Source organism: Adiantum capillus-veneris, chromosome 22 (assembly GCF_014529385.1).
Source record: "Adiantum capillus-veneris isolate H3 chromosome 22, ASM1452938v2, whole genome shotgun sequence".
In the NCBI taxonomy this organism is placed as follows: domain Eukaryota; kingdom Viridiplantae; phylum Streptophyta; class Polypodiopsida; order Polypodiales; family Pteridaceae; genus Adiantum; species Adiantum capillus-veneris.
Window position 1 is genome coordinate 117759159 of NC_140952.1, and position 10712 is coordinate 117769870.

Below are 10712 nucleotides of genomic sequence, written 5' to 3' on the forward strand. Positions count from 1 at the left end.
TCTGGACAGAATTATAAGGATTGTTGGACTCAATTTGGAGTGCACTTTGTATGCAGCTATAAACTTGTCCCATTTTTGGCCTTTCAATACTATCTGGCAATGTGCACATCATTGCGATGTCGATCAGATGCCACATTGCAGCTACATCATATTGGCCCCGAATTCTTGAGTCGACTATCTCATCCAAATTTTGACTTGTTGAGGGATCTTCAAGAAATGGGCGTACCTACATCCCATGAAGCTAGATGTAAGAAACATTAAAATGGAAAAAGTATGTGAGGATGTAGTAGTTTTTTTGCAACAACTTGTAATACCTAACGTGTGCCACCTCAACCAAAGCAAGCCTCCTTCAAATGGTAATGTTGAATATCTACTACTAAAAGAATGTGAATATGCATATAAAACCTGATTCTTCCACCTCTATTATAAATTAGTTGTGCCTAATTCCCGCCTATTTGTTATATGTTAACTGAAAGCTTTCCTGTTACAACCTCAAATAGTACCACTCCAAAGCTATACACATCAACCATTGGTGTCGCTCGTAAGGTTCTTGCATACCTGTAGTTTGTATCAAAATATTAGCATACTTTAATGCAATACAATAAAAATATCGTAAAAGCATGGAAGAAATGAGATAATTACTCTGGATCAAGATAGCCAAAGGTTCCTATCAATCTTGTAGTAGCTGCATTATCATTCTTTGAGATTCCCATATCACCAATCTTTCCTTCAAGGTTGCTTCCCAATAGTATGTTACTACTTTTCACATCTCTATGGACTATAACTTGCATACATTGGCGATGTAGATAATCAAGACCTAAAAACTCAAGTGATTAGACAAAGAATAGGCATAGGATTTCTTGGACTGATAGCATAGAGAGATGTGTGTATCACCTTGAGCTGCATCGGCGACAATTGATAACCTCTCTCTCCAAGATAAAGGTGAAGTGATAGCACTTGGGCCTAACACAATCAATAATTAGTAATTGGTAATGGAAATTAATCTATATGAAATAATAATCTATCAATAATTAGGCAATGCAAAAGGATATAAATCTAAAGGAAAGTACATAGGCATTACCAAATAAAGCATCAAATAAGGAGCCCCTTGGCATAAGCTCGTAGACAAGTGCTAAGACACCCTCTACACAATATCCGAGCAGTTGCACAATATTTCTATGGTGTACAGTAGAGAGTAGATTTGCCTTCAAGTAAAACATAAACCCTTTGTCACTATGTACATCTACTGTGAATATTATTTTTTCTAGCCATAATTAGCATTAAAAAAAGGAAAACTACTCATGCTTGCATACCCAAATAGGAATTTAATTCTTTAAAAGTGTAGAATGGCTTACCTCATTTTTGAATGTATTTTCTCCCTCCTCCTTTTCCATGGAACAAACTTTGACAGCAACCTCTTGGCCATCTTTTAAAGAGCCCCTGTAAACAGGGCCAAATCCTCCTTTTCCAAGAATAAGTGAGAACTTATTTGTAATCACGCTTATTTCATCATGTGTGAATACTCGAGCTCCATGAACTGCATGAAAGAGGGTGCTTCATTAGTCTAGAGGCTAAAAGCTCACATTTTCTCTTACAAAAGATGATGAAAATCTTATAGAAATGAGAAGGTCTGTGCAAAGAGCAACAAAAAACCCAAAAATAGGAGAAGTTTCATTCATTTTTGTGACCAATCACAAAGCAAAAAAAGCACGTACATTTAAAAATTTGTAAGCAACAATTTACTCAGACATGGAAACATGGGAAGATGGAGAGCTTGCATGGAGCCAAGGAGGAGATGGTGATGTCTCTTTTCTCTATCACAAACTCTTTGTACACTCATTTCCCTAAAAAGTAGGGAAATATGTGTACAACATGTTCAAAAATTTGGGTTCCCATATAAAACCTAGAGCTTCCCAACAATCAAAACCATATAAAGAATGCCCTTCTATTTGCGGGCCAGATTTTCTACTTTTCTAGTTAGAAAGATCCAAAAGAGCCTCAAAAGTTTCTTGAATAACATGTAATTGATTCAAATGGCATTTTGAACTATAAGATTACAAAGAGGTAATTTTGAAGTCTTGTTTCCTTATTTCTAGGGAGCCCCCAAAACCACCTCATGTCTAGCTTGCAAGCGACCTTTGTCCGAAAGAGAGAGGCATTTGCCGCCTATGAGCACTAAGAAACACAAGATCAAGGTGTGTGCAAGCACTAATGGAATCAGCAACATCATTCAAAGAGAGATGCGAATTGGACAATTGGAACTGCATACAATGACATTCCCAAGGGACTCTCTCATAACTTTTTGATAGAGGTATGCGATGTGAATGATATGAATATACTCATTTGGTGTTAGATATGAAAAAGAACATGTAAATAGGATATCTACATAAAATTATAACGGCATAAGGAGCGTGCATGTTGAACATAGATAGGTATCAAATGCCATGGCTCTGTAGATACAACCCCAATTTTATGCATACGAAACATATCCTCTTTTGCATGACAAGATATGCTGGCCGACTTTAGTTTATGTGAGGATGCACAACGTGAGGATGCTCAATGTGTGTTCTCTTATGGAAGAGAAAATTAATACTCACCATGTGGGCTTTGAGCATTGTCATTGTTTGGTGAGTCATTAGATATTGGCATATTGGGCCGCTTGCGGCACCTGCATATTAGATAGATGAGAACTACAATTACAACTACTATGCCTGACACCACTCCAGCTATTATCCCGATGAGAGGAGGTGAAGAAGAAGATGGTTTTTCTGGTGGTGTAGTGGGTGGGAAACCAATAGGAGCTTTTGTTGCACAATTGGTGTTTGTCGCACACAAGTTTGCATTTCCCTCGTACCTGCAAAACCATCAAGAAGAATAATACAATCAATATTAAGCATGTGATTTGTACATTGCAAGCTCTACCACTAACAAATTAGGGAGCTCACTGGAGTATAATTGAGTACAATAAAAATTGACTTCAAAATTAGTGACTAAAGAAACATCCTTATATCCGAGTTATTTTTGCTAAAATTCTATAATAGAAACTATACAAAACAGACCTAGTAATACCTAGTAAAAAAAAATCACGATATGGTTCTGAAGAGTTCAACTGATCGAGTGCTCAATGATCACTTTCTTCAAAATAAGGTCCTCAAACAAGGAATGTGAGTTTTTTCACAAAAACTTGAGAAGCTATATATCAATGCATAGTAGGTATTTTCTTGTCTTCAAACAACACCTCACATGACCAAGCAAACATGGTCAGACACATTTTTTCCTGTATAAAGATTATAACTTGTTCATGACCACTCTAGTAAAAGCAATTTAATGAAGTCATGTGTAGGAATTACACATGGCGACATGGTCTCATCTTGATTGTATAACAAATGTACTAATAAACAAGGCAAGAAGGGTCCTCAAATTTTCTAATAGTTAGCAAGTTATTCCAAATGGTTGGTGATGATAGTCTTTGTGATCTTTTTTTGGGTTTGGGACTTGCGGATTTGCATGTTGCGCAAAGGTGTGTTTTCTTCTTCTCCTAAGGGCCTTGTAGCTGGACCCAAAAATGAACTTAGTGAAGTTTGGAGATGTGCAATTCTAATGGCCACCCAACTAGCCACATAGGTTTCTCTACGAGTTGATAGTGACATACATAACAACATTTTATGAGTCCGCAAATAGAGGACTTTCCATAAGAGAGATAAGAATAATTTACCGCGTTTGGACCAATACATGCAAGAGAAAGGTACACCTCTCACATCGTGGGACCTATATTGCCCCCCCTCTCTCTCTTTTCCCCTACACACATGTAGATCTATATATCTATCTATATACATGTATGAAACTTTATAATCAATTAAATAAACCAAGACATAAATAAATAAATAGATAAAACTATACACATGATGAATCCATATACACCTCTGTGTGTGTGTGTGTGTGTGTGTGTGTGTGTGTTTTATAACATATAAAGTTTTATATATCTACACACACACACATAGTCATGTGTGTAGGCCTTTTGAGGCTTCACGGTCAACTTGTTTAGTTTTCATGGTTGCAAACATGAAGAAGTATACTTACTTGAATTCCAATCCTCTCATTTCTAGCAACTCCGATGGAATAACTCCACTAAAATTGTTGTTTTGAATGTACCTTTTAGCAAAATAAAAAAGCCAAAAAGGAGACATGGATTTTTAGATTGGCCTCCTTCGAGGTTATACACTATGTTTAGCTTATCACCTGAGGAACTCACAATGTTTTAAGGTTTGGAAATGTTGCAAGTGATGCTGGAATGGCCCCCGTAAGCTTGTTGTCACTCAAGTCCCTACTCAATGCATGTTTTCACAAGCAGGCTAATAAACAAACATGATAACCTAGTTGTCCAATTAATCAATAAAATGAGAAATGATAAGACTGACATAGGATGTACTTACAAGTGTTCAAGGTTCACAAGCTTGGTAAGCTCCGGAATCTCTCCTTGAAGGTTGTTTGCAGCAAGAGTACTGCTCTTGACATAAAATCACCAATGTAGGGGGTATTGAGAGTGAGCGTGTGTGAATGTCAATATCTTCAAAGAAAAACATGAATAAGGTTATGAATCCTTACATAGTTGTAAGCTCAGTAAGGTCATTGATGCTTGGAGGTATGTTTCCTACTAGGCCATAGTTTGACAAATTGCTGGAAAAAATTTTGAATTTGACAAGAGATATCAATGCAAATAATAAGAAGTAATGGTCATCACCATAAATTAACTTTAAGTAAGTAGATGAGGTTGATGTGTTTTACATCTCAACAATCCAAATTGGAACAACGTAACTGCAACTCAACCATGGGAACTTGTATGCTAATGGTTGGCATGGATCACCTTTATAGCTGCTTATGGTATTAAGATTCAATACAAAATCTTGCATGGCAGCAACTGAAAGAAAAAGTAGCCTAGTATTAGGGATTTTTTAGCACTTGACAAGTGTTTAAATTGAATGAAGATGAAGAACGGTGGACGTAGGGGCCATTGGACATTTATGCATTTACACACATATGCTCTCTTTATTCGTTGTACAATGAGACACCTAGCTTCTAGTAATATTTGTTTCCTTGATAGAATATCTTCAAGGGCCTACACCCTATAGAAGTCATTAAGAGGAAAATCTGATCATAATTTACCATATAATTAGTCCTTTATAGCATTGAGAGTTGAAGTAGTTTTGCAACTTGGATGTAACCTAGAGGCTTCATTGTTTTGACATATAAACCTTGAGATGTACATCTTGTGTTATGATGGAACCCTGTATAATGACATCTCATAATTTTAAGAACACTTACCATCATCGCTATAAGATCCAAAGGGTATTGGGTTGTCAAGGAATTGGAACACCTCAATTGCCAGCAACAAAGGTCTTTGAGGTTGATCCAGCACTTGCATTGAATGAGAAGTTGAGCCAAGTTCTGGCCTCTGTAATGTTGACAATCTCAAAGGCCTTAAATGCACCAACTTGTGCGTATACATCAAGTCCGGCCACTACTGTTTTCTCATTTGCTACTATGTCAAATACTCTCAAGCCAGCAGCAGTCACCAATGGATCAACCTCTGCAAAGTAGATGCTGTGCATGTATGTATACGATCTCAACGGATCCAGACTAGCATACAAGAAATCTACACCTAAAATACAAGAAAAACATTAAAATTTACATTACCCAACCATTTTGTAAACCTACATTAAGAAGAATCCTTGCATCTCAGCGTAGAATTCACCACTTAGATTTATTCTCCATAATCTCACCCACATTGTTTCCACTTGTGAATTCTACATGTGACACATTTGGGCATTTAAGGAAAAAATATAAATGGTACTTACCCACATAGCTATCTTGAACAACTTTTGCAGGAACTTGATCGGCATTGCTGGAAGTAACAACATCAAGAGTGGTGCTTAGCGGATCGTCATTGTCTCTTTGCAACCAAACACGATCTAGTGCATCATCGGGGTACCTGCATGCAAACAAAGATGATTCACCAAGATTTCTAGTAGTATCGGATGTTGTAAGAATGAGTCTCAAGCTTTACTATATATTCAAGTATAGTGTCATGCCTCAACTTGAATGTTTTGAAACTATTTTTGTTCAAAGTATTGAGAAGGCAAAAAATAAAATAAAGGATTTCATTTTGTGGTTTTCTCTAATTATGCTTCACACTAGACAAATTGTTTGCTTATGTTTGTCCTGACATTGCCTTCTTCAGATAATATTGTTCCTTTTAAAACTATGCACAGAGCTGTTATCTCACACGTGGGTGCTTGTGCACACACACTGAGCTCTTGGTGTAGAACTACCATGTAGATCGTGAGAAAGAGTAAGCTTACGTTGCAAAAACTCCATATAGTTGTTCTCACTTGGCTTCCAATGATTGATGAGGCATAGACACACATTCTATGGCGCTACCCAAACATTCAAAGGAGCCCCCTTCCCCTTTACCAAACTATCTGCAACTTTTCCAATCATCAGGAGTATCATCTAGACGATGCCCAAGGCTAGGTTGTGATGTTATATAGCTTTTGCAAGTAAGGTGTCCCCTAGTCTCACTCATGTCAAAAAGTTTGTGCCCCGGTAAAAAGCCGCAAGACTTAAAGACCTTGTCCTCTTCTTCCATACATTTTCCTCTCCTTCCTCACTTTACCAAGATTGGCCAAGTCAAGAAGGAGAATAACGACAAAGAGGACAAGGTCTGCCGTTCCGGTCCTAGTCCTTTCTCAAGCTCATGAAGAGTAAAATGAGTTCATTGTGCTTATGTGTGCAAAAGTCTTTCCCTACCTTTATAATATATGTGTGTATGTACATATATACGTACATGCATATGTACATTTTCATATATACCTACATGTGTGTGTGTGTGTGTGTGTGTGTGTGTGATAAGTATATACACTTATGTATAGAGAGAGATAGAGATAGAACTTAGAACAAATGCCTCCTCTCTATACTACATATGTGTGTGTGTGTGTGTGTGTGTGTGTGTGTGTGTGTGTTGTCTCTCTTTCCCTACCTTTATATTATATGTGTGTATATGTATATATGTACATGCATATGTACATATTCATACATGCATACATATATATGTCATAAGTATATACACTTCTATATATATATATGTATATATATAATATACATACAAATAGAACTCAGAATGGATGCCTCCTCTCTCTCTCTCTCTCTCTCTATCAAAGATCAGGATCATAGACTAAAGCATGGAGCAACTTGGAGTTAAGGGACATTCTGACGTTGTCCCCCAGGCAATTGATCCCTTATGGGTCTAAGTTTGTTTGCAGGTTCCGGAATGCTTGGCAGGATGTAGAATCTAGATAGGTTCCCACAAAGGCTTTCCTCTCTAATCACCAGAATTTTCTTTGTGATTCCCTTGGGTACGGTATTTATGCAACCAGGTTAAGGATGACATGCTCAGTAAGAGCCCAAAGATGCTTCAAAGCTAGCTGCGATACAAAAATGGCAAGACTTCTTTAGTAGTCATAGGATTAAAGAAGCTGGTTGTACCAAAATGTTTTCCCTATCTCAAGAAGCGATGTTGAATGGTGGCTTCAAAGACTAAAAGTAGTACTTGCTAGTTCATTTCTACCACTCACGATCAATCACCTTCAAAACTCCTTGAAGATTGCTGCATAGCTGAAGTCTACCATCAGTTCAAACCTAAGGAAAGAGTGGAATATGAACTAAAGAAAAAGCTGAATAATAAATGGAAGGTTTGTTGGAGCTCAAGATAGTGGACCTATAATGTCAAGTGTATGTGGACTTCCCCTTGGCCAACAAACATAGTACACGTATTTCTTTGGTTAATTTACATCAAGGGGTTTAATGTGCCTCTAAAGCTGCCACGATAGGAGTTGGCAATGGACAATGTAAGAGATGTCACTTTGGCAATGAAGACATTCCTCACCTCTTCTTCAATTGTGCTGACATCAAAAGGTTATACAACTTATCATGAAGCAAATAGGCTTCAAGGACCTCCTTTTGGGTGAATTCAAAGGACTGGACATATTGTTATGTAATACATGGAGAGATCTTATCCTCTGAGCATTTTTGGACAAGAGGAAATCTGATGTATATGGGGAATTCAGCTCGTGTTCAAATCTGATTTTGGTTGTTGACCCCAATAAAAAATGTTTAGCTCTTTGTAATCAGATAAGGATCCTCCCTCAGAACTTTTCAGTCTGAGTGGCAGCAAATGGAGGTTAAGTCACTAGGCTAGATCGTCATTCGAGGTTTAGAATGAGGGATTGTCTTCACACAATCCAACTCTAATGTAGCCTACTATCTGCTACAGGGAGAGCTCACCCCCTTCCTGTGAGTTCATTGTATTTTTCTCTTCAGCTTTTTTTTAAATTCAATTTCCACTTTGAGAAAAAAAAACAAGTGACAAATCAGGAAGCCAACCCTTAAAATGTGTGCATGATCAAATTTGAGCCACATAGATGTTTATACTTTCTTTTTCCATTCTTGAGTAAATACTTTCCACTAGTTGCATTGTAAATGACCACTACCTCATTCAACCAATGAAAATTTAACAGTGTAAAATTAAAAGAAACTAATTTTAGCCAAGCTAAAAAGGGCAAGGCAACGCTAAGGCCTTGCCCTTTGGACAGGCCAAAAAAACATATGTAGGTACACAAAGAGAAATTGTTGTTGACCTTAAAACCCTTGGGTAGTCCGAGGGGGCGCCATAGTTACTACGGCCGACCATGAGCATCGGGTATTTTAGGGTTTGGACGAGCATGCCCCCATAGGTAGTACGTGGAAGGGGCCGAAGCTCGAGGCTGGAGATGAACGGAGGGTCAGAGGCAGCCGATCCAGTGGTTCGTGCGACACAGGCCGCCATCCTGCTGGCATTGGCTGTCACATAAACCTCCGAGTACTTCACCCGTGCTTGTGGCAAGGACAGGTTGACTAAAGTGACCACGTATGCATCGATGATGAGCTGGAAGCTGATCTGGTCGACAACCTCCGTTGCATAAAGTGACCGGTCGCCCATCCAGAAGCCGGCTCGAACGATGTAGCTGCTACCGGCTTCCACCGGTGCCAGCGGGTAACAGTATTTGGAGTGGTTTCCGGGAAAGTAGCGCAAGGTCGTGTAGGCATCACCCTCGCCAGTCGTCGGCGCTGTCACTGTCGCCGCTATGCCGTCCGGCATGATGTCCAAGTCTGGTGTCCAAATTATCGTCGTTGTGTAATCGCTGTAGGTTTCTGTGGATGTGGATCCGCAGTCGATGCTGTAGAAGCCTGTTCATAGCGTGAAAGGTAATTAGTACTGATGTGCAGCAATGGGCGTCGTGTGTGTGTGTGTGTTATTGTGAGAGAGAGAGAGAGAGAGAGAGAGATCTGCCCTACCTGGAGTTTGAGCATGCAGGAAAACATCGCCACAGCAGATCAGCAAGGCGAAGAGCAGCCAGAAAACTGTCTGCGTAAGTAGAGCTGTCCTCGACATTACGTCGCGCCTCTGGCCAAGTGCACAACCGAAATATACACAGCGAGAGATCGAGTTTGCCATGGGATCTCTCTCTCTCTCTCTCTCTCTCTCTCTCTCTCTCTCTGCCCCCGCCTTCTCTCTGTGCTCTCTCTATGCAGAAGAGCGCCTTCTGGCTCACCGCGTCACTCTGTCTTCTTGGATTATGAGTGTACAAGCCAGCTCACTAATGCAAATGGGTCCTCGTCGTCGGCACAACTTGATTCATTATTGCTTCAAAAGAAAAGTAAAGGAAGGTTTCCTATTGGCTGCATGACACCTGACGCGCTTGAGGGCTTAGCCAGCTGAACTTGGACCAGGATAGGAGTACAGCGCCATGCTCCTTCCACAAGCCCATGATTCGCTGCCCTACAATTTACAAATGACATGACTCGCTGCTCACGGACCCCGATAGACCCAATAAAGTGCATTTTATAGTGCCCTCCAAAAAAAAAAAGACCGGGCCAGTAGATTGTCCTGGAGATCGAAGTTCGAACTTCGGATCACTAGACCGATACCTTTTTGTCAGTTGCGAAACTCTCTTTGTCATCCCTATTCTCTCACACGTCGCGTCCAGGCGGCTACGTGAAACCTGTAGCATGCTTCCGCAGCAGTGCTCGAAAAAAACTTTTTTCCAAAAACTTGGCAAACCTACATAAGTGGAACAACAGAGGTAAACTGACAAAATTTGAAGGTTTTTACATCGAATTACACTAATTTTTTCAAAATTTTGTAGGTTTTCCCACTTTCAAATGTAAAATTTAGAGGTAAATTACAAAATTTGTAGGTGGGATTACACTAAACCTAGGTTTTTTTCGAGCACTATGAATCCGCAGCGCTCGCGAATCGCTCTGTAAGGTGACACATAAGCGGTTTGTCTCTCTGACACACAGGCGCTTACGCTTGGCGCTCCCGGTCTGTCTCTCTGACACGCACGCGCCCTGACACGTACATGAGGCTTGAGATCGGGGAGTATGTGGTAGTACCAGGCTTGAAAATTGCAACCTTGCCCGCCCTTCCCCCGTGTTTTACCCTGCACCTGCCCGGTAAATTTTGATGAGCTCTTCCCGCAAAAGACCATCTTGGTCAAGTATCCCTTCCCAATGAAGGTCAATTTTGTAGTAGGCCTTCCCCAGGAAGGGAAATCTCCCAAATGGCCCTTCAAAGGTCAAATACTCATTCGTCCAAAGGGAAGGGCAGATTTCCA

General features: G+C 39.8%; 2 protein-coding genes across 2 annotated transcripts; both read right to left on the minus strand.

The window, feature by feature from the left end:
• Positions 1-458: 458 nt before the first annotated feature.
• On the minus strand, positions 459-6375 carry LOC147430096 (putative leucine-rich repeat receptor-like protein kinase At2g28990). The gene is made up of 15 exons (XM_086495102.1): positions 6308-6375; positions 5856-5989; positions 5553-5659; positions 5323-5452; positions 4786-4918; positions 4606-4677; positions 4434-4502; positions 4253-4324; positions 4081-4152; positions 2598-2854; positions 1356-1537; positions 1060-1205; positions 895-935; positions 643-817; positions 459-558 (listed from the first exon to the last, which is right to left on the minus strand). The coding sequence occupies exons 1-15, from the start codon at positions 6373-6375 to the stop codon at positions 459-461; spliced, it is 1758 nt and encodes a 585-aa protein (XP_086351228.1).
• Positions 6376-8555: 2180 nt separating this feature from the next.
• Positions 8556-9763, minus strand: LOC147430097 (putative LRR receptor-like serine/threonine-protein kinase At1g67720). Its single transcript, XM_086495789.1, has 2 exons — positions 9391-9763; positions 8556-9282 (listed from the first exon to the last, which is right to left on the minus strand). Exons 1-2 carry the CDS (start codon positions 9548-9550, stop codon positions 8606-8608), a joined length of 837 nt encoding a protein of 278 aa, XP_086351915.1. The 5' UTR covers positions 9551-9763; the 3' UTR covers positions 8556-8605.
• Positions 9764-10712: the final 949 nt, after the last annotated feature.